The sequence below is a fragment of the Peromyscus maniculatus genome, chromosome X (assembly GCF_049852395.1).
Source record: "Peromyscus maniculatus bairdii isolate BWxNUB_F1_BW_parent chromosome X, HU_Pman_BW_mat_3.1, whole genome shotgun sequence".
Classification (NCBI taxonomy): Eukaryota; Metazoa; Chordata; class Mammalia; order Rodentia; family Cricetidae; genus Peromyscus; species Peromyscus maniculatus.
The window spans coordinates 1,677,205-1,705,052 of record NC_134875.1 but is presented as its reverse complement, the minus strand read 5'-3'; the positions used below and the strand labels follow the sequence as shown (position 1 = coordinate 1,705,052).

Here is a 27,848-nt window from a genome sequence, read left to right as displayed (position 1 = left end):
AACCAGGATAGACTTATAACTGAGTCACGAACTTGTGGCGGAGGAATGGACTTGCATAGTGAGGTATAAGTCCGTGGAATATGTGCGGAGGGATCAGTTAGTGCCAGGGCGGAGCACCCCGGAACTTTTAACTGAGTCGCAGGCCTGAGGCAGCCATTTAGTGCTGCGGAGCGTGACGCTCTGGTAACATGTCAGAAGCTGAGGCAAGCAGTGGGATGGCCGGCAACGCTGGACCTGATGAGAAAACGTTGCAGGTGTTGCGGGACATGGCCAACCGCCTGCGAATCCGTTCCATCAGGGCCACAAGTACCTCAACCACTAGGTAAGGCTGCCTGGGAGGGCCTTACCATGCGATTCTTCAGTCCTTACTGAAGTTGTGAGGCGAATGGAACCTGCCGTTATCCTCCATTTTCTGCCTTCTGGGACCACCTACCGCCTTTAGATACCCATGAAGTATAGTCTTCTTCAGCCCTGGCGGTAGGGGCACTCCCCTGACTACTTTGTGACCAAGGTTCTGGAAGCCCACAAGACCTCCCTTAGTAAGGAAAAATCTAGAACCTAGTCGAGTGAGCGACCAGTGTTCTCTGGTATTTATCAGGCTAGTTCTAGTTTGGTACTTTAGGGAGGAATGGAGTTTTGTGTGTAAGTTTCAATGGAATTAGGGGGTGGTCGTGATTGAGCGGACCCTTACTCAGGACATTAGGTTGAAAAACGAACCACGTTCTGTGGAGAGCACACCAGAAAGGTAGTGCTCCAGGAGGTGGAGTGGGAAAGAGAGGAGGAAATGTGAGAGGCAGCACGTAAGAGGTGTGGTTTCCAAAAAAGCAGTTGACGGCTTGTAAAAAAAAAAAAATGGTTAGTGGATTTGTTGATATTTGTTCTTTGTTGAAGGTAATTTTGCACCTATCTCGATGAAGGATAGGGGTCTATAGCTTTTTGGTGTTGTTGTTGTCTGTGTGGCCCAGGCTGGCCCTGAAGTGGATACAAGGGATTCTCCTGCTTTCCCAATATTTGGAATTAAGACCTATAATGCTGCTAGTCCACAATTCATTCATACTCGCTCTATTCTTCCCCCACCCTCGTTTTTCGAGACAGGGTTTCTCTGTGTAGCCTTGGCTGTCCTGGAACTCACTTTGTAGAAAACTCACAGAGATCCACCTGCCTCTGCCTCCCGAGTTCTGGGATTAAAGGCGTGTGCCACCACCGCCTGACCGTTGGTTTTTTTTTGTGTGTTTTTTTTTTAAGATTAATTTATTATGTGTACAGTGTTTTGCCTGCATGTATGCCTGTCCACCAGAAGAGGGCATCAGGTCTTATTATAGATGTTGGGAGCCACCATGTGATTGCTGGGAATTGAACTCAGGACCTTTGGAAGAGCAGCCAGTGCTCTTAACCTCTGAGCCATCTCTCCAGCCCCTCTCTTTTTGAGGCTTGTTTGTTTGGAGGTTTGGTCTTTTGGTTTTTTTGGGATAACTGTCTCTCTACATAACCCTGGCTGTCCTGGAATTTGAAGTGTAGACCAGGCTGACCTTGAACTCACAAAGATTCGCCCACCTCTGCCTTCTGAATGCTGGGATTAAAGCTATGCACCACTACACCCAGCTTGTCCACAGTTTTTCAATGACTAAACTACTAATTGTATGTCTATTCAGACTTCCTAATACTAACTAGGTCCTGTTAGATTTTCTCTTTCTAGAATTTTTTTTCAGTTATTTTGATTAACAAGTTTTTTAGGATACAATTATCCACATTATTATAAAAAATTCTTTTTCATTTCTTTAGGGGTGACAAGAATAGCCTCATCTTCATTTTCTGAGTTATTTCAGTCTTTTCACAGTTTTGCCGATCTAGCTAAAGCTTTGTTAATATTTTGCAAGAACCAACTTTGGGTCCTGTGGGTTGTACTTCAGTACAAAATACTTGTCTATCGTGCCCTGGGCTTGATCATTAGCACTGCACCAAAAAGAACCAAGTTTAGTTTTGTAGATTTTTACCTCTTTTGCTGCACTATTTTTTATATCTGCTATGATCTTTATTATTCTTTCCTTCTCTTAAAGGCTTTTGGTTTAGTTCTTTTGTAGTTCTTTAAGTAGGAAAGTTAAGGTTATTGATTAGAAATCGTTAAAAAAAATGAGTTTTAGCTTTACATTTTTTTACACTGCTTTTGCTGCATAAGTTTTAGATTTTTGTTTTTATTTTCATGCATCTGTTTCTAATTTTCCTTGTAATATTTTTCCTTTGGTGTGTATAAGAGTTCATTATTTAATTTCCACAACTCTGTTGAATGTTTTCTGTTTTTCTGTTGGTTTATAATTTCATGTCCTTGTAGTTACACAAAGTACTTTGCATGTATTTTTTTTCATCCTTCCCTGGAGTTCGGAGCACAGCTCAGTAGTACACTGTTTGCCTGGTATGTGCAAGGCCCTAGGTTCCATCCCCAACACTGCAAACATAATTTGCCCTGAAACCTAAACCATGACATTAAGAAGACAATTTTTATTGCATTTTAAGACACAAGATTTTGGTTGGGTAGTGGTGACACACGCCTCTAATACTAGTGCTCAGGAGGCAGAGGCAGGTGGATTTCTGAGTTCGAGGCCAGCCTGGTCTACATAGTGAGTTCTAGGACAGCCAGGGCTACACAGGGAAACCCTATCTCATGGGCGGGGGGAGACACAAGATTTTGTTTTGTTTTACATTTTTGTTTTATGGGTATTAAGTACAGTCACATTGTCATCTTAATGTTATGCCAAGTCTACCACCACCTGCTGAGGTTACCATTATAGGGTATTACACCAGGCTTTTTTTTAATGAAGCAAATATGTTTATTTATGTCTTTTATTTTATCAAATACAGAGAAGGATTTAAGAAGGCAAATATTAGCTGGGCATAGTGGCACACGCCTTTAATCCCAGCACTCAGGAGGCAGAGGCAGGTGGATCTCTGTGAGTTCAAGGCCAGCCTGGTCTACAGAGTGAGTTCGGGGGAAATCATTTAAAAAGAAATGCTTATTACAAGTATACTTTACTTTTTTTTCTTTTCTTTTTCACCTGCCTCTGCCTCCCAAGTGCTGGGATAAAGGTATGTACCACCACCACCCAGCTTGTCTATTTTACCTTAAAGTAGATAGATGATTAGATAGTACAGAAGTTTCTCCAGGTTTTTTGTTTGTTTGGTTTTGATTTTGTTGTTGTTTGTTTGTTTTTTAAGCATGTGTTCTGGTGATTGGCAAACACTTTACTGATGGAAGTAGGTCCCAAGTCCCTGCTTTATTTGTTTGTTACAGTAACTTTTTTGGCTGGGGTAAGATGATATTTCATCTTTGTTTGTTTGTTTGCTTGATTTTGTGATGCTGGAGATAGAACTTGATCACCCACGCGCTAGACAATACTCTACCACTAAGCTGGCTTCCAGCCTCAGCCACTTGAATCCTGGGATTACAGGCATCAGCCACCATGTCTGGCCCTTATTGTAATTTATATTTACATTTTCTTGGTAATTAATGATGATATATATATATATATATATATATATTAAATCTCATAGGTATTTTTTTTCAATTTATTTATTTATTATGTACACAGAAGAGGGTGCCAGATCTCATTATAGATGGTTATGAGCCACCATGTGGTTGCTGGGAATTGAACTCGGGACCTCGGGAAGAGCAGTCAGTGCTCTTAACCTCTGAGCCATCTCTCCAGCCCCCCCCCCATGCTATTTTTTTGAGACAGGGTTTCTCTGTGTAGTTTTGGTGTCTGTCCTGGAACTCACTCTATAGACCAGGCTGGCCTCAAACTCACAGAGATCCATCTGCATGTGCCTCTGGAAATATTTTGTATATACTTGTTAGCTATTCACACTTCTTTCTTTGAAAAATCTATTTTGATTATTTGCACACTTTAATTTGTTGTTAAATTTTTGAGTTCCTTGTCTTTTGAATATTAATGATCTGTCAAATGAATAGCTGGGAAATATTTACAGGGAATAAGTTTTGTCCCCTCTCCTGTTCTCTCTCCCTTATAAGAAATTCATTTTAGGGGCTGCAGAGATGGCTCAGTGGTTAAGAGCACTGGCTGCTCTTCCAGAGGTCCTAAGTTCAATCCCTAGCAACCACATGGTGGCTCACAACCATCTAACTGCAGTCCCATGAGATCTGATGCCCTCTTCTGGTGTGGAAATATACATACAGACAAAACACCCATGTACATAAATAATAAATATTTTTTAAAAATTCATTTTAGGTAGTAGAATGGAATCTATGTGATGGTTCTGATAGAATGAAGCATGTGGAAGTTCTACAGATGATAGCATATGAGTAAAAGAATGCTCAAATCAGTAACAAATTGAACTAAGCCCAGTGCATGTCACTGTGTAGAGAGAAAGAGGGCTTGGGAGGTTGCTGACCTCTCAAATGGCCTTTAGTGCTGAAAGCATAGGAGGCCATGGCCCAGCACCCTGATCCTTGGCTGAATTCAGTCAGGCCGGGGGAAATGACTGCTGCTTCTAGTTCAAAGACACAGTATACTGCTGCTATACATAAAGTACAAGGTGCCCACTGAGAACCATTTGCCTGTGAGAAATGACTTGTATTGTGTCTGCCTTTCAGCCATCTCACACCATGCAGCAGTGCTGCTGAGATCATGTCTGTGCTGTTCTTCTACACAATGAGATATAAACAGGCAGACCCAGAAAACCCAGACAACGACCGATTCATCCTTTCAAAGGTATAATGACAGGGGAATACTGCTGCTTGTTGTTGTTTTGCAGGGGGGTGGTTTTTATTGTTTTGTTTTGAGACAGGGGTTTGTGTAGCTCAAGCTAGCCTCCAACTCACCATGTAGCACAAGCTGACCATGAACTCCTTATCTTCCTACCTCCAACTTCTGAATTCTGGAATTATAGGTGTGTACCTTGCTTGATGCTTACTTCTTAAACTGCACTTTAAAGACACCATATGTCAATAGGTGCCTTTTGAAATGGGCCATTTGGTATTTTTTTTTTTATTCACAGTACAAAGTTCTAGTGAGGCCCACTTGGAGCCATCTGACATGTATAGCAGGAAAGATGAAATGTGGCAGCTGGCCATCATTGGTATTCTTGCCTCATTCCACCTCACTCCACTGAGGCCCCTATAGATCATACTTTTTCCATCCTCTGTGCTGCTTTGAGAGGCAGGTGACTTCAGTGACTCTGCCTTGCTGAACCTGCAGAAAACTGATGATGACTTGGAAGAAGCATCAACCGAAAACTGAAGGGCTTTTAGTTTTATCAGTTTTCTTTTTTGTTGTTATTTTGTTTTGTTTTTCCCAGCTAAGTAAACCTGGGAAGTAGCCAAAATATCTTTGTATGAGCAATTTCTTGAAACATACTTGGTGCTGGAACAAAGATAAGTACTGCCTGGAAGCTAATTCTTCCCCTGAGTGTACATACCTTTATTCTAGTTGCCACCACTGAGTTGTACCCGTCAATACATAATAGTTTATAAGAAAAAGAAAACCCTATCTGGGTATGATGACACATACTTGTAATCTGTACACTTAGGCAGCTGAGAAAGGAGAAGTACCAAGTTTGAGGCCAGCCTAAGCTACATAGCTTCAGGCCAGACTGGGCTACAAAAATAGCCTATCTAAAAGAAATGTGGGGTAAGGAACCTTTTCTGGACCCTTGTGCCATGTCATGCTTCTTGCTGGCACCCCACCCATAATCTCAATAGTCTCCTACTCCTAAGTGGAGGCTCTGACTCCATGCCAAAAGATGAAGTCCTAAGACTTATTTGCCTTCAGCTTCACAGTTAGGAGAAAGCAGAGATGTAGGTCTGTGCTCCAAGGGCATGTGAGACACCTGGGAGCCAGGGCTTGTTACTCTAGGTGTTTTTTTTTCTGTTGCTAATGAAACACTCTGACCAAAAACAACTTGAGGGGAAAGGATTTATTTGGCTTACACTTCTAGGTCACAATCTATCATTTAGAGAAGACAGAAACTCAAGATACTTTACTGGCTTGCTTTCCTCTCTGGCTCATACACAGCTAGCTTTCAGATACACAATCTAGATCCCCTTGCCTAGGGATGGTGCTGCCAATAGTGGGGTGCAGCTGGGCTTTCCAAAATCAATCATCAATCAGGACAGTCTGTATCAGACATAGAAATGGGTCAATCTTATTGAGGCAATTCTTCAATTGAGGTTCCTTCTTAGGTGACTCTAAGTTGTGTCAAGTTGACAATAAAAACTAACCACCGCCGGGCGGTGGTGGCGCACGCCTTTAATCCCAGCACTCGGGAGGCAGAGCCAGGTGGATCTCTGTGAGTTCGAGGCCAGCCTGGGCTACCAAGTGAGTTCCAGGAAAGGCGCAAAGCTACACAGAGAAACCCTGTCTCGAAAAACCAAAAAAAAAAAAAAAAAAAAAAAAACTAACCACCATACTCCATCTCTTGTCAACTTGACACAAACATGTCACTGTTAAACCATAACTTTTCCTTTCTTGTCTATCCCCTAGATTTCATGTTAATGTCATATTATAAAATGCAGTACCATGTTAAAAGTCACCTATTCTTTAAGAAGTCCAATGCTTTACAAGTTCAATGTCTCTTTAAAAGATCAAAGTATCTTAGCTGAGATCCTACAAAATAAAAAAAATAACTTACATACTTTCTTCTTCCAAAAGGGAGAACCAGGGCATAGAAACAGTTAAAGCAAAACCCAAAATCCAGCAGTATAAATCAAATCCTGTAGCTCAATGTCCATTATCTCAGAGTCACTCATAATATAATCCTCTGGGCTCCAAAGGGCTTGGGTAGCTCCACCTTCCCAATTCTGGCATCTGCAGTTCACACAGCTTGTCTCCTAGGCTCAGGTTCACACCACTTCACATCTGCTACTGTCCTTGGTGGATAGTGGCAATGAATAAATTTAGTGTGTCTGAAAGCTCAGGAGCAAGGTGTCTCCCACCAAAGCAGCAGCATTTTGCCATGGCTTTTCATCCTGTAGGGGAGCACATTCTCTCCATGGAATACTAGTAACCTGTATACAGACTAATGGATATTAGCCAAGGGGAGGTAGAGTGACAGAAAGTTAATCACAAGCATTGGCACTGCTTAGAATACTCAAACACTTTTGTGTTTATAGTTCTTTGAGAACCCATATTCTCCAAAAGATTTAACATCTGACTTGTGCACAGCTGAACCAAAGACTATGAAAATGCTTTACATTTTCTATTTTGCACTTAAGTTCCTTTCTCTGTATTCTAAAAGCTCCAGTTGCCATCACTATGCTATGGATTCTGTGGCAATGGGTATTTTCCTTGTCTTTGTCACCCAGTTTCCAATTTAGGGTGGGCCCCAGGCTTGACTCATGGTCATCTTATGACCTTGATCTGAGACTTTGTAGATGAGGCAAAGATGATTTCATCCAGTGGGGTGAGAGGGGTAATTCCAATGGGTCAGCAGGAGTAGCTGCTTGTAGTACTTACAAAAGAAAGTAGCCTGCACTCAGTACTAGAAATCTGCTTGAAGCTCATGTTCTGTAGATGTTCCTATATTCACTGGGTCTCTTTTCTCTTACAGGGACTACCATTTGTTAATGTGGCAACAGGATGGCCTGGGCAAGGACTAGGGGCTGCCTGTGGGATGGCATATACTGGCAAGTACTTTGACCAAGCCAGGTAAAGCGCTTACCAAAATCCATTTCACTGCCCCACCCCTGCACTTTGCCTCATTAGTTTGAGAAGACAATGATGGTTTTGAAAGTTCTGGTTGCAAAGTATTGAAGCAGTAAATAAATTCCATTTGTAGATCTGTTCTAGCATCTCTAGTTGGATCGAAGTGGTGACTAGAGTATTAGAACACTAATATTTTCTGAGACAGCTTCATGTTTTCTGTCCTGCAAAGTTTCACCGTGGAATGAACAACATGTACTTTGCATTAGGAGCCCCCAAATATTAGTAACATATGTCCTTTACTGGGTTGGTTCACAATCTCTTTTTTGGATCTGTGCTCATCTGCTGCTTATAATGAGCAGTCTACAAGTGAAATGCCTGGTTTAGACATGAGATTTCCTGCAGCTGTGCTGCATGTGGTGAGCCTGAATCTAGAGCTCTTTTGGTTCAGTTTCTCCGGGGTGTGAGCTTATCTTTCATATGATCTTGGGAGATAGCTACCTAGCTCCTAGGAGGCCTTGTTCCAACTCAGAGAATCCCTTTGGAAGTGCTTAGTTGTGTTTCCTCCACCCCTCCAGCAGCTTTCTTGTTCCATTTCTCACAGTTTACTCACACATTTCTCACTGCTGTAAATTTTCAGACATGATTGCCTTTCTTAGTGACAACCTTGAATTTAATAACTTTTCTTAAGGGTTAGGGAGATAGGTGACTCAGCAGTTAAGAGCACTGGTTGCTCTTCCAGAAGACCCAGACTGGATTCCCAGCATCTACAGGCAGTTTACAACTGTCTGTAACTCCAGTTCCACAGAATCTGACATTTTCTTAGGCATACAAGAGGCAAAACACTCATACACATAAAATGAAACATTAAAAAAAACAACTTTTCTTAAACCCACAGTACTTTCATGAGGTCTAGGGTGCATTTTATTGGTATAAATGGTTCATGTCTCTGCTGCAGAGGAGTGTATTGTTTATGGTGGAGCATAGCTCCCTGGGTAGGATATTTCCATTGCTATGATGATTTGTAAATAATTTTAAGGTCAGAAATAAAAGGCACCAATGCTTTAAAAATGGAGCTTGGGGGGGCGGGGTTGCCTTATTTACATGTTTCAGGGACCTGCTTTCTCATTCCCTCTTGCTTGCTGACAAACCAGGAGAGGGAGCAGAAACAACTAAAAATAGTCTTAGAGCTGTAATGAGACCACTAGTCAAAAGTAAAGTCTGTCTCATGAGGCTCAGACTTCATTTCCTCAGCTGCTAAGCTTGTGATGATTTGATGAAGAAAATAGCCTTAAGGACCTTCTGAAGTCTGAAGCAGCTCCCAGAGTCTCAGTGTCTGTCTGCCTGCCTGCCTGCCTGCCTGTCTCTCTCACTCTCTCTCTCTCCCTCCCTCTCCCTCTCCCCGTCACTCCCCCTCTCTCCCCCTCTCTCCCCCTCTCCCTCCCCCTTCCCCTCCCTCCCTCTCACTCTCTCCCCTCTTCTTCTCCTCCTTCTCCTCCTCCTCTTCTCCCTCCTTCTCCTCTTCCTCCCCCCTCCTTCTTTTTTTAATCTCCCTGAAATTGATTTGCTTGGGTGGTCCAAGTGAGCCCCAGCAGGGTCCTAACTGATTCTTGATTTGTTTCTAGCTATCGGGTGTTCTGTCTTCTGGGTGACGGGGAGTCCACAGAAGGCTCTGTCTGGGAGGCATTAGCCTTTGCATCCTATTACAATCTGGACAATCTCGTGGCAATATTTGATGTGAACCGCTTTGGACACACTGGCTCCATGTCCGTTGAGCACTGCATTGCTGTCTACCAGAAGCGTTGTGAAGCCTTTGGGTAATTGTTTCTTTGTTGTTGTGCCTTCTTTCTGTGCCATCATCCTTCTTCATTGTAATCTAACCTCCTCCATGACAGGTGGAATACTTACGTGGTAGATGGCCGTAACGTTGAGACCCTATGCCATGTGTTCTCACAGGCAGCTCAAGTGAGAGGCAAGCCCACTGCTGTGATTGCCAAGACCTTCAGGGCCCGAGGCATGCCAAGTACGTGTTTACTTCCTATGAGTATTCAAAACATTTGTCCGTGGAGCAGAACAGACTGAAGGAAGCGCTGACTAGGCTGATGGTTTCCTTAGTGAACAGTGTTAATGCTGGTGACATGTGAGGCTGTTTCTCTCTCTTGACCTTACTAGCTAAAAAGTCTGGTTAGGATAGGAGGGGAAGGCCAAACTTCTACCAAGTAAACAAAGGTTTTTGCCCTTGTAGAGACTGGCTAGTAGAACAGTTCACCAGTGGGAATAGTTTGCTAACAGGGAAGGATCTGTTATGGTTAGTAGTCAGAAAATATGCTACATGTAGGGGGCAAGCCCATGAGTAAGGTGGTATATCCACATACATTTATCTAGACCCAGGTCATCTGGAAGAACACATAGAAAACAGAAGCTTGGGAACTGGGGCTAGTGATAGAGACTTAGTTTTTTAATAAAATTTTATTCTAATTAATTCACAAATAAAAACATCAGCTAGTTAAGGAAGCCACTCAAACACTTTCCTAGTCCCAAACTCTCTATATCTCACTGAACTTCTATACAATTAGAATGGCCATTCTGAAGTAGTGGAGCTTCACTAAGGGTTTTTTACTTTCATTATTACATTTTTTATTCAGTTAATCCACCACATAAAGAGTTAAAACTAGGAGGGAAATGAGACATAATACAAGATGTAACTCTTTGTACATTTCAGGATTATCATTTGGAATTGTCTATCTCAAATTTAGTTTCTCAAGTTTAAGTAGTTGAAGAAGATATGATTCATTTTTTTAAATAATATAGACAATTTAGAATAACACTGATCTGTGACTCCTCCCAAAAAAATACAGCTTTATTCTAGTTCTACCAGTTTGGCAAATGACAACTTTACCAATGAGCTGCTGCCAGAACCTGAAATTTTTCCTTGCTTTCACCTCTCCCTTACCCTCCTTACATACCCAGTCACTAGAGTGTATCTCATATGCATTCCCTCCTCTTTCTCTCTACTACCTTACTGTCACTAAGTCCCTATTACCTTTGTAGAACTACAGCAGCTTCATGAAGAGTCTATCTGCTTCCTGATCACTCTTTTGCAAGCACAATACTGCAACAGTAATCTTTCTATAGCACATCTGATCATTCAGTCCCCTTCCAAACCTTTCATGGTTTCCAATCTTACTTCAGGTAAAAACTCATATACATAATTGTCACTCTGCTTGGTCTGTCTTTTCAGCCTTGTTTCCTTCATAAAACCCTCCTTTCACCAGCATGTGTATCAGTGCCTCCCTTAAAAGCCTCAGGACCTTTCTTAGGCTGCTCTTACTGCAGTTCTATCCCAAGACTCCTATGTCCAGTCCTTATCCCTGTGATTCCTATTCAGATATCTTTTCTCTCAAAGTAACTTTCAGATGATCTGGACGGTACTCATTAAGCACCTGGAGTGAATATCCTTTGTTTTGTTGTAGATATTGAGGATGCAGAAAGTTGGTATGGAAGGCCAATGCCAAAAGAAAGAGCAGATGCAATTATCAAATTAATTGAGAGCCAGATACAGACCAACAGGATTCTTGTACCACCAGCTCCTATTGAGGACTCACCTCAAATCAGCATCATGGATATAAATATGACCTCACCCCCTGTTTACGTAGCTGATGACATGGTAGGCAAAAATGTATAAGATTAACTAAAGTCATGTACATCATCATTATGGTTTTAAAAAATATTTCTTAATACACAGGAGTCTTCATTTATCCTGATCTCTGTGGATGAACCAGTTGGTAGACAATAATGGAATTTTATTGATGATTCTAAGCAGTAAAGATCATTTTTACCTCCTCTATTATTAACTCTGAAATTTCCTCTTGTTTTGGGTGGGTGGGTTGGTTGGTTTGAGGAAGTTTTATTTATTTGCTTTTTAAAATAGGATCTCACTACAGCCCAGGCTAGACTTGAACTCATTATCCTTCTTGAGTTCTGGAGTTACAGATATAAACCACCATATATGTGATACTGAAGGATACTGTTGGTAAATCAAAAATTTATCAAAGGTAACAATGTATAAACCTATAAAGTAGTAACTCCTTTTCAAGTGTACTCCCAAGAAACTGTTACCACTTAACTTTTTGTTCTAGGTATCTACTCAAAAAGCATGTGGTTTGGCTCTAGCTAAATTGGGCCATGAAAATGACAGAGTTATTGTGCTGGATGGTGACACCAAGAACTCCAACTTTTCTGACATATTCAAGAAAGAACACCCAGAGAGATTCATCCAGTGTTATAGTGCTAAACAAAACATGGTGAGTGTATCATGCAGGTCTCTCAAGTCTTCTCTAACTATTAGTAGATTATGAAAGGCCTTCTACAGAAGCATTCCAGAGAAACAAGAGGTAAGTAGTCACCTAAAGTCAGAGAAGTGGTTTCTCTGTCTGCTAGACAGGGTGTAACTTCCCAACACCCGCTGGGCATCCCACCCCATACAGATTGAAAGTAGGCTGAGAGCTCTAGGTCTGAAATGTCCTAAGCTCCCTAGTAGCCCTTTCTGTCCCATCTAGCCTGTAACTAGGCAACTTTACAGCCACCCAGGGACAAACAGATTGAGGAACTACCAGATATCGGTGAGTTTGAGGTCAGTCTCATCTATATAGAGAGCTCCTTGCCAGCCAGAGCTACATAGTGAAACCCTGTCACAAACAATTTCTTTTAATTAAAAAAATATCAATAGTTAAAAATTGTCAAAGAATTAAAAAGAAAGAATACTAATAGTTAAAGCTAGTACCTGGGCCGGGCGGTGGTGGCGCACACCTTTAATCCCAGCACTCGGGAGGCAGAGCCAGGCAGATCTCTGTGAGTTCGAAGCCAGCCTGGTCTACAGAGCAAGTTCCAGGACAGGCTCCAAAGCTACACAGAGAAACTCTGTCTTGAAAAAAAAAAGCTAGTACCCAAGGCAAATCTGTACCTCTGTTGCTGCCCAAAGTGATAATATGCAGAGAGTACCTGTACCATTCTCAAGAGAAAAGAGTTCATATCAGGAAACACTTAGAACTCTAAAACCAAGACCTGCCCACAAGAGGATGACAACTCTCTCCTGCCTTTACATTGCAGAGGCTAAAATAACCCTGAAGAGTACTTTTCTGGACAGGGAACTGGACTAGCAGAGCTCATGTGAATGTATTTTTAAACAAGTAGTCTGATATTTTAAAAAGATGAATTGCCAGCATTTAAAAATCAGATTTTTATGTAGAATCCAAATTTCTACATTCTCTTGAAAAGTAGAAATAACTGCCAGTGGGTTGGCATTCCCTCACAATGCCTACTGGCTGGAGTCAAGCATCATCCCTGTTTAGATGGGCATTCCCAGCCAGCTCTCCAGGGGTACTGTACTCTGCTGGCCCCATTGTTTTTTTATAGCACTTCTCTAACCCACCAGTACCGGAATTTAAGCATACCTGTTACATAATAGGTCATCACAGTGTTCATTCTTGGGTCTTTTCATTTTGCTTTTATTGTGGTGTTATGAATTGAACCCAGGGCCTTGCATAAGCAAGGCAAGTGCTCTACCACTAAGCTACATCCACAGCAGCTCTTTTTATTTAGAAAAAAAGAAGTGCAATTCTTATTTTTTGTAAATTGACCTTCCTATCAAAAAGCTTGCTGGTATGATTGCTTCATTGATTACTTCAGTCAACAGCCATGTATTATGGGCCTCACTTTGGTAGGCCTCTAATGAGGAACTTACTATTCAGCTGAAAATGAACCATAAATTTCTGATCTTCATGCCTCTGCCTCCCAGCCACATTGCCTGGCTCAGCATGATTATTTCAATCTGTTTATTATTTGATCTGAAGGTTTTATATTCCAGAATGCCACCCAATATAAAATTAATGTAGGAGTAAGCATGCCTTTTAACAGTTTGTTAGCTGGAAGATAGTTAGTTGTTAAAAAAAAGACAGTGGGAAAAGAGGCCATGGGCCTTTTCTCTGGCAGATGAATGTAAAGCCAAATCAATTAACATTTAAGTATCTTGATTTTGGAACCAACCACAACCACCACCACCCCTTTGGAAAGCTCTTGTTTGCTCCCAGAGGTCATGTCCTAGTTCAAACCTGCCTAGAGTATATGAGTCTGGAGTGCCAAGGGAGATGTAAAGAATAACAATATAAAGTGGAGGTCATTAATAATGTGTATATCAGGGGCTGGAGAGATGGTTCAGGCAAAAGATCCAAGTTTGCTTTCCAACACAATGCTGGGCAACAGCCTATAACTTCAGCTCCAGGAAATCCTATGGTCTCTTCTGGCCTCCATGGGCACCCAAACACACTGACACACATAGGGGGCAAGAGGAGGGAAGAGAGAGATTTTTAAAATTGTGCACATCAGAGCAACTTTAGACCAGTCTCTTAGAATCAATGGCCCAAAGAGGAAGAATGAACACAGAGCTTTGAGAATTCACCCTATATGCCCATCCATCAACTAGAGGTTTGCACACTCTAGCCACCTTCACGAGGCAGCAGGACTGGTCCTATTACCACACCACAGAAATCTGAAGCATGATGGATGGTCCTTGTAACAAATAGAGGTAATTTGTTCTGAATACTAGTGAGAGGTCAGTTGTGATGCCACTCAAGGTAAAGAGACCACTTGGAAAATTTTTAACTTTAGGGTTCTTCATGGGAATGGAGGCCTAGATGAAGCAGGCTAAGGAGAAAGTAGAAAATGAGAAAGTGGAGATAATGACTAAATGACTTTTTCGACAAATTTTCTGTGAAGTAGAACCAATTAGGGCAGTTTTTGGAAGGAAGGGTAAGGTGGAATGGGAAAGCAGAGATGGAAGGTATTGACACATAATTAAATGATAACAGATGATTTGAGAGAAAGTGAGAAACTGATTGAAAGGGAAGGAGTGGTAGAATTGGAGATACCATCTAGTAAGAAGAAGGTTGGGATCTAGGATGAGCAGTGGGCAAACCATCCACAGGGAGGAGCAAGCTGATGGCTCAGGGTGGAGGGCAGGGAGTGGGCAGGCAGATGGATAGATGCTCCATTTCTTAACTTGGTCTCTAGGAGGTGTGAGGTTAAGTATACTACCTGAGGTGGGTAAGAGAGATCCAAGGAAGAGCATAGGAAAGAGACATGCTAGGACTGCAGAATAGTTAACCATGTGCAGAGTAGGAGTTACATCATGTAGTCTCTGTGGTTTAATGGGGGAGGGGATGAAGCCAAATCCAGGTATGTTCTGCTTCCTGTTCTTTGTGTTTTAGGTGAATGTGGCTCTGGGCTGTACCACCCGTGACCGGACCATTGCTTTTGTTTGCACCTTCGCTGCCTTTTTCACCCAAGCATTTGATCAGATACACATGGGAGCCATCTCTCAAATGAACATCAACCTTATTGGTTCCCATTGTGGGGTATCTATTGGTATGCATTCTGAATATCGTCATGTTGATAGCTTTGTTTAGGCTTTGCATTTTCTTACTGTTCACAAAAGGGATTTATTTTTGAAAATATTGTGTTTTAGATGTTTCAGGTACTCTGGATACCAATCCAGATGAGACACATTACTGTAAAGTACCCATTCAGTCATTGAGAAATACTTGTCTGCAGGCCTTTCTGAGATTTGCAGTATACCAAATCTGGAATAAGGACAACACACACATCCCAGAATTGTTTTCTGTGCTCTGTGTGGTCACGGCTAACTGTGAACAGCTGAACACACATTTAGGTAGAAGTAGATTGCTGTTCCACATTTTTGCTTTGTGCAATGGGAAACTTTGAGGAATATGATGCATGAAATTATGGTAATGAAAACTTCATTCTAGTATCAGTAACCTGCCAGGGATTGCTGGAAACAGAAAGATCTAAGATAGGATTGACGTAAGATGGGAACCAGCAAGAGGGTAGAAAACCAAAGGTGGCCCTGAGAGAGTAAAGAAAAGAATAAATGTTGCTGACTAATGGAAGGATCTGGAATTATATAAAAAGCAAAAAAGCAAGTATCCAGGAGTTTCTTAGTTGACAATGTCAGGGAATCCTGCTCATGAATTACAGAAATTGCATGGGAAAGATGAGTAAACTTGTGGAATAAGTCATCTAGATAGTTGTGGCAACTTACATCTGCTGCTAGAATGTTACGGATGTGTACTCAGGAACCATAAAGTGACTCCCTGGCAGAACTAAACTATAGAAAGCAGCTCTGGCTAGAGCTGGGTGTGAAGATAGCTAAGTGAATCCGAAACGAGGCACAGATGGTAGTCCAGGGAGCAAGTATAGCTGAGAGACAAGGCAACTGAGGCATACCAGCACTTTAGCATGGACAGGAATAGCAGCTGAGAAAGTGCCCCCAAATCTTTAACCAAAACTGGGTTCAGTGAGAATTTGAAAATCAGGACAGCTACAGAGACAAATGGATCTAATGTAGAGAGGATCTGGGCTTCTAAAGTTAGACAATTGTCCTAGGCAAGAGTGTACACAGGACATTCCTTTTCCCAGGAATAAGTAGGCTCCCTCTCCGTATGTACATTGTGATTTCTGTACACTAATCCCACATACCCAAGGGCATTCTTAGTCACAGCAGCATCTGAGGGTATCCCAAAAGTATGTTATCTGGTACTTGAAAGGCCTGCCAAAATGAATAAGATACTTCATCTAGAAAAATCTGATTTCTTGAGAGTGAGAAGTAGAATAGAGCCAGAAATACAAAGCCTTGGGATGCTCTTAAGAAGAGGAGGACACAGGATCAGAGACTGGGTAGGGCTGACTCCACCCATGACATTTAGGTAAGAAAGAGCATTGGGTTAACTTGAACAGTACTTCTACTACTGTGTGACCAGCCAACTGATTACTGATCTGAAAGATCATTTGATAGCCTAACCTAGAATATTTTAGTGAGCTTTCAAGGAAGATGGTTATGTAAAAGCTAATGTAAATTACAGCAAGTGTTGAACCATGCAGGGCTTTGCTGTAATACAGGGTGTTCTGGAGCAGTAAGAGTAGCTGCTTCTCAAGAACGATGGAAGGAGTTGAGAGTGGGTTCCTGGTAGGGTTGTGTTCATGTTTTTGTTGGTCTGTGGCTTTCTCAGGTGATGACAATCCCTATCACATGGCCCTGGAAGATCTGGCCATGTTCAGAGCAATTCCCAACTGTACTGTTTTCTATCCAAGTGATGCCATCTCCACAGAGCATGCTGTTTATTTGGCAGCCAATACTAAGGTATGTTTAAAGGATGCCAAATCAGAAAATGGTTCTGGACTCTACTACAAGTTTTGAACTGATGAGAGTTTTGTTTCTTTTCCTAGCATAAAATATAAAATGTGATGCTAGATACATTTACTAGCATGCATGAGGCCCTGGGTTTGATCCCCTGCACCATATAAACTGGTCATGGTGGTACACACCTAAAATCTTAGCATTCAGAAGATGGAACCAGGAAGGTCAAAATTTCAAGGTCACCTTCAGCTATATTAATAGTTTTAAGCCAGCCTAGGATGCATGAGACCCTAACAACAGATGACTGTGCACATGAATGCATTGGAATTGTAAAACATGCAAAACTTACCATATAGGGCAAAAGAGATGGCTCAAAGGAAGTGTGAGTACCAGAATTCAGATCTCTAGAACTCATAAAAATTTGACAGGGAGCCAGGTGTGTTGATGCACACCTTTAATCCTAGCACTTGGACTTGAAAATGTGTGTATTCAAGTTGACAATACAGTTATATTTACACCTTCTTATTGGAAATGGCTGACTCACTTCATATTCACATATTTAAAGTCTTTCTAAGAATGAATCACTACAAACTATATTGTGGCAAAATTAATTTTTAATGTGTTTTGGGCTTTCTTGTCATCATGAGTCAGTGTTCCTGCCCTGACTTTTTTTCCATGAGGACAGGAAAAGTCAGTGCATATTTTAGAAATCCCAAATCAAAAAATTGGACAACATGGAAAATTTATCACTGAGGATATCACTAGGGTCCTCTTGAGATATTCCTGTCTCAGTAGCAAAGTCAGATGTATAATCTGTTCACTGGCAGTTGAGCTTCTCCCTCACTCCAGAGTCTGCATTTTGTTGTTAGTATGAAGAACTGTTCACTCTTCTTTCCTATTGTTTAATGACTTATTACTTAGAATTTATGGTTTGGTTTAATTTTCATGTTTTTTCTAATTTTTGGGATTATAATATAACATTTCTCCCTTCTCTTTCCTCCTTCCAAACCCTCCCATATACCCCTCCTTGCTCTCTTTCTTTCAAATTCATGGCCTCTTTTTTCATTAATTGTTGTTGTTGGTGGTGGTGGTGGTGGTGGTGGTTGCTTTGTTGTTGTTGTTGTTAGTAGTGGTGGTGTGTGTGTGTATATACCATATATATTCCTAAATATAACCTGTACATTCTGTATACTGTTACTTGGACATTTATGTTTTCAGAGCTGGCCATTTGGTATTGAATAACCAATTGGTGTGTTCCTTCCTGAGGACTATTTCTCCTACTCTTTGTATTCCTTAGTTACCTGTAGTTCTTTGTGTAGGATTGAGGTATCCTGGGCTTCCCTACCCTCATCCATGTTAGCTCGTCTATAGTTGTCCTTGTTCAGTTGATGTTTTGGCAGTCATGTTGGTAAGACTTTATGAGTGTAGCTTGTGACATTTCTAGGAGACACAGTCTCATGGTACACTCCTTGTTCCTCTGGCTCTTACAGTCTTTACACCCCCTCTTCCTCAATGTTCACTGAACCTTACATTTGAGAGTGTTTTGTAGATGTATCCATTGAGACTAGGCTCCACAGCTCTGCATTTTGATTGGTTGTAGTTTTCTGTAATGATCTCTATCTGTTGCAGTTTGATTTTTTTTTTTTTTTTTTTTTTGGTTTTTCGAGACAGGGTTTCTCTGTGTAGCTTTGCGCCTTTCCTGGAACTCACTTGGTAGCCCAGGCTGGCCTCGAACTCACAGAGATCCGCCTGGCTCTGCCTCCCGAGTGCTGGGATTAAAGGCGTGCGCCACCACCGCCCGGCTCAGCAGTTTGATTTTTTAACTGTAGTTCTTATTTGCACTTATGCCACAGGAAATGTGTTTCATTCGTACCAGCCAAGCAGAAACTGCAGTTATTTACACCACTCAAGAAACCTTTCAGATTGGACAGGCCAAGGTAAGGGCATAAGTTTTCCTGTGCTGTACAGTATCCATTATATAAAGAAATCCATTCTAACTCTTGCATATGTTCTGGTTGCTTTTCCATTAATAAGTCTGTTTTGATCTTTGCCTGATTCTGTACTTCTTTCCAAATGGAATATCTTTTGTTGAGTTTTTTATTTTGTTTTGAGACAGTATCTCATTATATACCCCAGGCTGGCTTCAAACTTGGAAATGTTCTACCTTAGCGTCTCATGTGCAGGGGACTATAGATATGTGGCAGCACACCCAACTTTGTTAGTTCCTTTTATAGGAGAAGGGTTTGTTTGATTTTTATGGTGCTAGAACTTGAGACTGGGTCTTTATGCATGCTAGGCAAATACTCTATTTCTGGGTACATTGCCAGCCTTTTTTTTTGCATTTGTATTTATCAATTGTGTTTGTGTGTGGCAGGTGCACCTCTGCATGCAGGTGTAGAGGTCAGAGGACAACCCTGAGGTGTGGTTGGTTCCCTTCCTCCCACTATGTGAGTCCAATGAATTAAACTCAGGTCATTGGGCTTGGTGGCCAGCACCTTTACCAGCCAAGCTTTCTAGCCTATACTGTTGTCAGCCCTTTCTTAAAATTTTTTTTTTTTTTTTGGTTTTTTGAGACAGGGTTTCTCTGTGTAATTTTGGTGCCTGTCCTGAATCTCGCTCTGTAAACCAGGCTGGCCTCAAATCATAGAGATCCACCTACCTCTGCCTCCTGAGTGCTGGTATTATAAAGGCATGCACTACCACCACCCGGCTAAAGTCTTATTTTAAGGTAAGTTCTCAACCAAATTGCTCATGCTGTCCTTAAGCTTGAAATCTTCCTGCCTGTGGTTCCTGAGTGACTGGGAATTCAGATGTGTACCACTGCACCTGGCTTGTAGGTGAATTAACTAATAAATTTGTTAGTCAGGAGCAATTTGTCTTTGAGATGTGTCTTTCCATAATAACCACATTTTGTTTTGTTGGTGCCATACCAGGTTGTCCGACGCAGTGACAATGACAAGGTCACAGTTATTGCAGCAGGAGTCACTTTGCATGAAGCCCTAGTGGCTGCTGATGAGCTCTCTAAAGAAGGTCAGTTGATTGTGTAAACACTGAAGTTATGGGAAGAAGTAGAATGTCAGCTATGTGATACACCTGGACTGATCTTTTCATTTTAACCTCTGAACATCCCTTATTCTGAGTTTGCTTCTTACACTAAGCTGTTATTACTATTCTCCAGATATCTCTATCCGTATCATTGACTTGTTTACCATTAAACCTCTGGACACTGCCACAATCATTTCCAATGCAAAAGCCACATCTGGCCGAATTATCACCGTGGAGGAACATTACCCAGAAGGTGTGTTAGATACATTGGGTATGGTTTTATAAGTTTGTTTTGGTAGAATTTTTTTGGTAGAAAGTGTTTTCGTTTTGCTTGACTGGAGATACACCATGTTCTCTACGTAGCCAACACTAGTTCAATATACCTTTGTTATACTCTCTACAATTGCATCCATGTAGGGGCCTTTCAGCCATACAGAGTGGTTTCTTGAACATGCAACATTGTCTGTATATACTTTATGAGTCCCTATCATAGAGCCCAGTCAACTAGGGTGGGTCAGTAGTAACACTAAGGTGGCTAATTGAGCAAACAGGAAAACATTCACAAACACTTCTACAGCTTCTTTTGAGTATTGAATTAATAGTTCACTCCCCTGTCCCTTAAAAATACTAGCTCCTGGCAGAGAGTGGTGGCATATGCCTTTAATCCTAGCCGTTGGGAGGCAGAGGCAGTTGGATCTCTGAGTTTGAGGCCACTCTGGTCTACAGAGCAAGTTTCAGGACAGCCAGGGCTACACAGAGAAACCCTGTCTTGATAAACAAACAAAAACCTAGCTCCTTGAACCAGGCTTGCTGCACACACCTTTAATATGGCACTGAGTCAAACACAAAGGCAGGTAGATCTCTGAGCTTGAGGCAATTTGGGCCTACATAGCATGTTCCAGATGACCTAGAGTGTCTTAGTTAGGGTTTCTATTACTGCAACGAAACACCACGACCAAAACCAAGTTGGAGAGGAAAGGGTTTATTCAGCTTACACTTCCACATTGCTGTTCATCACCAAAGGAGGTCAAGACAGGAACTCAAACAGGGCAGGATCCTGGAGGCAGGAGCTGATTGATGTAGAGGCCATGGAGGGGAGCTGCTTACTGGCTTGCTCTTCATGGCTTGCTCAGCCTGCTTTCTTATAGAACCCAAGACCACCAGCCCAGCGATGGCACCACCCACCATGGCCTGTGCCCTCCCCCATTGGTCACTAATTGAGAAAATGCCTTACAGCTGAATCTCATGGAGGCATTTCCTCAACTGAGGCTCCTTCCTCTCTGATGATTCTAGCTTGTGTCACGTTGACACCCAAAACCAGCCAGTCCAACTGACCCCTTGTCAACTTGATGCCCAAATTCACCACTATTAAGCAACAACCCTTCCTTTCTTATTCATCCCTAAGATTTCACATTAAAAACATAAATAACTTTAAAGGTCCCACAGATTTTACAGATTTACACACATTAAAATTGCAGTCCCTTTAAAATATCCTATCTTTTAAAATTCAAAATCTCTCAACTGCGGGTTCCAGTAAAACACTTTCTTACTTCAAGAGGGAAAAATCAGGTACAGTCGCAATCAAATCAATGCAAAATCAAATTCCAACCATCCAATGTCTGGAGTACACGTATCACAATCTTCTGGACTCCTCCAAACGTCTTGGGTCACTTCTCCAGCTCTGCCCTCTGTAGCACACAGCTTGTCTTCTAAGGTTCCAGCTGGCTCCACTCTACTCCTGCTGCTGTTCTTGGTGGTCATCCCCCCACGGTACTGGCATCTCTAAAATGCTGGGGTCTTTGCTGCAACTGGGCTTCACTTTTCAACAATAGCCTCTCGTAGGTTCTCTTCATGCTGCCAAGCCTCAGCCTCATGCATATTCTGGGCCTTCAACTGCCACTGAGGATACACTTTCACCAATGGCCTCTCCTGGCCTCTCACAGTGCCAAGCCTCAGCTGTTCTCCATAACTCACCCCTTCCTGCTTTCAAAACCAGTACCACCTGGGTGACTCTTACACATTACCAAGTCTGGCTGCCAGGACAAGGTACAACCTTGGCCTCTTCTGGAACTCAGGTTCTCTGTGTTCTCAGGAAACACTTCCCAGAAGATTTTGTAGCTAGAGTTTTCCTGCCTTGCCCACAGTCACTACAAATCTTTGTCACCCGCCAGTCCCACAGCCGCTCAGACCCAACCAAGTAAACACAGAGACTTATATTGCTTACAAACTGTATGGCCGTGGCAGGCTTCTTGCTAACTGTTCTTATAGCTTAAATTAATCCATTTCCATAAATCTATACCTTGCCACGTGGCTGGTGGCTTACCGGCATCTTCACATGCTGCTGGTCATGGCGGCTGCTGCAGTGTCTCTCTCCTCAGCCTTCTGCTTCCCAGAATTCTCCTCTCTCCTTGTCCCACCTACTTCCTGCCTGGCCACTGGCCAACCAGTGTTTTATTTATTTATTTTTTTTTTTTTGGTTTTTCGAGACAGGGTTTCTCTGTGTAGTTTTGCGCCTTTCCTGGAGCTCACTTGGTAGCCCAGGCTGGCCTCGAACTCACAGCGATCCACCTGGCTCTGCCTCCCGAGTGCTGGGATTAAAGGCGTGCGCCACCACCGCCCGGCAACCAGCCAGTGTTTTATTTATTGACCAATCAGAGCAATTTGACATACAGACCGTCCCACAGCACTTCCCCTTTCTTTTTTTTTTAAAAGGAAGGTTTTAACTTTTACGCATCTCCAAAGTCAGCTTGGTATATTTGGGAATTTGGGCGTAGCTTCTCTTACTACTTCCTGCTGGAGGGGGGCGCTGTATCTTATGGGGACACAAAGAAAATTTTAGGATCATGGAGTAGTCCGTGAGACCGTATCGTCTGAGCCAGTTGCCTTGAAACAATTCTGGATGTTGAATCATCTGGGCCATGGTGTCATCAGAGACCTTTCAGGTGGTCTTGGCTGGTCAAACCTGATGTATCTTAATCTGGAACAAATCCATAGCCTCTGGCTTTCTGTAGAAACAAAAGCAGAGCCTCCTTTCCAAAGCAACATATCTTTACATCCAAATTTTGAAGTCAAAGTATCTTTAAAATATACATTTTGGCATAACTCAACAGCTTTTGCAATCAAATGTTTTTCTTCAGTTACGAATATCAAAGAGAACATAATCCAGATTCTCTGTGTGGTAGCCATCTTTATGTGGCTTATGTTTTATATTACCTTGAGCCTATTGCTTTAAACTGCAGCCTTTTAAGCCTGAAACAGTGCTGTGGCTGCTGGCTCCGCCCACTTCAGCTTCCCAACATGGCAGTGGTACGTTTTCCGCCAGCTCTGGGAGCCATCGTGGGTCTATGCTTTTATCCAAGCAGCGTGTAGCCCAGAAACCTCTTTTTTTGTACTAGCAAAGGCTAAATCCACCATGCAGCTTAATGTGCCACTTGCAGAGGCCTCATTCCCGCCATACTGCAGATCGAGCTTGCATGCTAGGAACCCGCCAGTAGCTCAAACTGGCAGGCTGCCGCTCATTTGAGAGAGACAATTAGGAAGCTGTTTTTAGTTCCGTTTTAGAATCTTTTCTCAGGTTTTAGGTGGAAACTCGTGCCCTCTCGTTGGGCGCCAAGATTTCACCTCAGTAATGCTGGTCTCTTCTTAATCACCACTAATTTCTTAGCTCCAACTAACCAGCATAGATTGTCCCAGTAGCATAAGGGTTTCACTTCAGTAGTTATGGTATCTTGTTAATCACAGCTGATTATTTAGCCCCAGCTAATCAGAACCACAGAATTTTAAATCCAAATAACAAACAGCCCTGATAGTCTGTTATCTTCCCTTTGAAATTTCACAAGCCAGGCCTCCATCTTCTGCACTGCTCTCAACATCCTTATCTTCCAAGCTCCCACAGAACATCCTACTGAGGTCTTAACATTCAATGGCTCTTCTACCCAAAGTTCCAAAGTTCTTCCACACACAGTCCTCCCAAAAACATGGTCAGGTCTGTCACAGAAATATTCCACTATGCTGGTACCAATTTGTCTTAGTTAGAATTTCTGTTGCTGTGACAAAAAAAAACCATGACCAAAAAGCAAGTTGGGAAGGAAAGGGTTTATTTGGTTTACACTTCCAGATCATAGTCCATCATTGGAGGAAGTCAGGACAGGAACTCAAACAGGGCAGGAACCTGGAGGCAGGAGCTGATTGATGCAGAGGCCATGGACAGATACTGTTTACTGGTTTGCTTCCTATGACTTGCTCAGCCTGCTTTCCTATAGAACCCAGGACCACCAGCCCAGGGAATGATAGCACCACCCACAATGGACTGTACCCTCGCCCATTGATCACAAATTGAAAAAATGCCTTACAGCTGTATCTCATGGAGGCATTTCTTCAACTGAGTCTCTTTTTCTCTCTGATGATTCTAGCTTGTATCAAATTGACACATAAAACCAGCCAATACATAGGGATACATAGACCTGTCTCAGAAACAACTGGATCCTTGCAAACAAAAGAGGAAATGGCAAAAAGTAAGAGTATTTCAGGGAGCTAAGGCTTGGGCTATATTTGAGCCTAGAAAATAGGTAAAAGAGACAACATTCTGTTTTTATGACACAAGACCCTAAGACCACATCTCACTGGGTATTTCTCTGGAAGGGCTCCCAAATCTAGCATGCAAGTGTGGGAACCTAAGGTAGAGATGGGAGAAATACCTGCCCCCCATGAAGGACACAACACTTCCCACAATGACCATGTCTGTCCAAGGGTACACATAGTTAGAGACTGGGAACCCCATGATTCTATTGAAAGCTGGTCATGTTGGCATCTTCTGCCAGACATTTGTACCAAAATTCACCTGACCCCTGGCAGAAAAGTGGGCATTTGTCATAGTCTGCATCGCTTGCACTTGTATTATAGGCACAAGGGCTACCCCATGAAGAAGGAGAGGTAATAGCAGTGAAACATGCTTGTACCAGCCAAGGTACAAGGTACCCTATCAAGCTAGCAGCCTGTTACTTCTCTTTGACATGGTTCATTGTGTTTAGTGGTTTTCAGATCCCTGGCAACTTTAAGAGTCCTAGTTTCCACAACCACAGCCCCCACTGCCAAATTACTGGAGACCAGGTTGAGATTAGCCCCTGCTGTGTGTGTGTAGGGGGGATGATTAGAAGATGTGGGATTAGAAATGAGAACTCATTAAGCCAGTTGGAGCATGATGATTTGGGTGAATCAAAGACTAATGAAAGTGCTTTGCCCGAAAACCAGCAGATTTAAAAGTGTATCACAGGACTTTTAAGGCTTACAGAAGAGATGTTGATATCCTGTTTCTTTCCCTAGGTGGCATTGGGGAAGCTGTCTGTGCTGCAGTCTCCATGGAGCCTAACATCATAGTTCATCAGCTGGCAGTGACAGGGGTGCCTCAGAATGGGAAATCCAGTGAAGCACTAGATTTTTCTGGAATCAGTGCCAGACATATCAACGTAGCTGTGAAATGCATCTTAATGAATTAAATTAGCTGTTGGTTTTTGTCTTAGAAGATTAGCCTCTTTTCTGTGTATTTATGGTTGTACCAAAACCATCACTTAGATAGAAATGATTGTGCTTTGTTCTCCTTAAAGGCAAAACCAGCTAACACCTTTATTCCTCATTCAGTAATTCTAATTTCCCTTTCATATGTGACTACATATATGAATATTCGTTGTTTTTACCATCAAAATGGGTTATATTTAAAATGGCAGAATAGCTAACAAGACAACCACCTGATACTGAACTTTCACATAAGACTGCATGTAAGTGAATTAAGGATGAATGTAGAAGTGACAGTTTAAAAAGTATTTCCCTCATAAGTAAAGCAAATATGTGTTGAATTAGAGTCCTCAGCCCAGCTTTCACAACACTAGACCCCTGAAATCCATAGTGCAGTTCGACTTGAGTTACCATGTATGCTGCCTTCCTACCTGCAGCTTCCTGAGTAATGTGTAACTTCAGGTGCTCTTGAATTTTCTCTGCTGTTTCCCTTCATATCTCCTCCACAGTTCACAGGCTGGTGAACAGAACGAAAGCAGTTAGGATGTCTTGTGCTGTTTGTGATGACTGTTCTGTGAAGACACAAGGACACTAGTCTTGATCTCCATACTATGCTGTTTGATATTAAAGCATTTCAAAATCAGCTACTTTATTCATTTTGTGCCTTCTATTCAATTTGGTTTCCCCTTGCAATAATCCTAAGGGAGAGCCTTCTATCTCAACCAGACTAGGTGTAATGGGTGGCAAACAAGTCACTCATTGTAAAATAGTATAGCCTTGGAAACTTACCCTAGTCAAATCTTCCATCAGCTGGAATGTAAGAAAGGTGTCGACCAAATAAAAATGGGACTGAGTTTCAAAAGCATGTGTCAAATATGTCACATTTCTTATTACTTTTATTAAGTGGACATTGGGAATTTGGGGAGACATGACCACATTGCTTCTGGAGTTATGCAACAATGTGTGGTAGATTTAACCTGGACTTGGTGCCATTAGAGCCTGCTCATTCTACTCCCACCCCTAGTCTACTGATTGGGTTTCCTGGCCTGTAAAAGGAAAGTCTTCATAAAGACTGCAAAATTGGGCTGCAGATATGGCTCAGTTGTCAAGAGTACTTGCTTCCAGGTTTGGTTCCTAGCACCCACATCAGGTGGTTCACAACTGACTATAACCCAAGGTCCAGGGAATGTGACCCCTTTTTGCCTCTGGGCACTCACACACATGTGGCATACATTCACAGACATACCATACATAGACATTTTTTTAAAATAAAATCTTTTTTTTTTTTTTTTTTTTTTGGTTTTTCGAGACAGAGTTTCTCTGTGTAGCTTTGCACCCTGGGATTAAAGGCGTGCGCCACCACCGCCCGGCTAAAATAAAATCTTTAAATGACTGGGTATGGTGACACATGCCTTTAAGCCCAGCACTTAGGAGGCAAAGGCAGGAAGTGTTTGAGTTTGAGGCCAGCCTGGTTTACATAGGCAACAGGCCAACCAAGGCTAAATACTAAGATTCTGTCTTTTAAAAAAATTCAATTATTTTGGGATCATCACAGTAGTTTTAGAAAACAATTTATCCTGGGTATGGTGACATGTATAATCCTAGCACCTAGAAAGAGGGGGCAAGAGGATTAGAAGTTCAAGGTCATCCTCCTCGGCAATGTAAGCAAGTTGGAGGCCAGCCTATACTATGCAACACCTGTCTCCCGAAACATTTTTAACTTATTTCTCTGTTCAGGGTAATCACTTTCTCATTATACAATTTTCTCCCTTAAATTATACAGTTCAGAGGGTTTTTTAATGTATTCAGAGTTAATTTTACAACATTGATATCCCCCAAATTCTATACTCCGTTTCTCCTCCCAGCTCTTAGTAATCACTGATTTGCTTTTGTCTGGATTATACTTTTAGGTGATATTTTGTGAAAATAGAATTGGAATATATGAACTTTTTGTGTCTGGCTTTCAAAAAGCATAATGTTCTTTGTATCTATGTACATGCACATGGAGGCCAGAGGACAACCTTTGGTGGTGATCCTCTGGTGCCTGCCATGTACCTTTCTGGCCTGGAACTCACCAATTAAGCTAGCTTGGCTAACCAGGGAGCCTCTGGGATCCACCTGTCTCTGCCTTCCCAGTGATGGGATTATCAAGGTGAATCACCTTGTCTGGCTTGTTTTACATGAGTTCTGGTGAATCACACTCAAGTCCTTGACCTACTGAACTATCTCCCCAGTCTTGAGTGTAATGCTTTTGAGGTTCATCTATGTAGACTATGTTCATATCATTCCTTTTTTGAGGGAAAGGAATCATCTCTTGTAAGCAAGGCTGGCCTTGAACTTGCTCTGTAACAGGGTGACCTTGAACACTTGATCTTCCTGTCTCTCCCAAGTGGTCACTACTTTTTTATGGTCACACAATATTCTTGTTT

At 42.0% G+C, this 27,848-nt stretch overlaps 2 protein-coding genes across 3 annotated transcripts in view; one reads left to right on the top strand and one right to left on the bottom strand.

The window, feature by feature from the left end:
* Positions 1-27,848, bottom strand: part of Tex28 (testis expressed 28) — a 52,170-nt gene that overhangs the window by 22,898 nt on the left and 1,424 nt on the right. Inside the window, exon 2 of one of the 2 annotated variants that reach the window (XM_042269226.2) lies at positions 25,851-25,991. The gene's annotated coding sequence lies outside the window, so the exon portion shown is untranslated. The remainder of the gene's footprint in view (positions 1-25,850; positions 25,992-27,848) is intronic. The other variant, XM_042269227.2, reaches the window with a different exon arrangement.
* Tktl1 (transketolase like 1) lies at positions 79-26,062 on the top strand. Its single transcript, XM_015986053.3, has 13 exons — positions 79-322; positions 4,607-4,724; positions 7,561-7,658; positions 9,278-9,469; positions 9,548-9,675; positions 11,126-11,319; positions 11,792-11,956; positions 14,918-15,074; positions 16,736-16,866; positions 18,717-18,800; positions 19,797-19,893; positions 20,042-20,161; positions 25,231-26,062. The coding sequence occupies exons 1-13, from the start codon at positions 189-191 to the stop codon at positions 25,401-25,403; spliced, it is 1,791 nt and encodes a 596-aa protein (XP_015841539.1). The 5' UTR covers positions 79-188; the 3' UTR covers positions 25,404-26,062.

What these genes read in the sequence shown, in the direction of transcription:
- Tktl1 (XM_015986053.3), top strand. Translation starts at nt 189, where the DNA reads ATGTCAGAAGCTGAGGCAAGCAGTGGGATGGCCGGCAACGCTGGACCT. An exon ending in ACCGATTCATCCTTTCAAAG is followed by an intron (nt 4,725 to 7,560) that starts GTATAATGACAG and finishes TTTCTCTTACAG; the next exon opens with GGACTACCATTTGTTAATGT. An exon ending in GGAGGAACATTACCCAGAAG is followed by an intron (nt 20,162 to 25,230) that starts GTGTGTTAGATA and finishes TTCTTTCCCTAG; the next exon opens with GTGGCATTGGGGAAGCTGTC.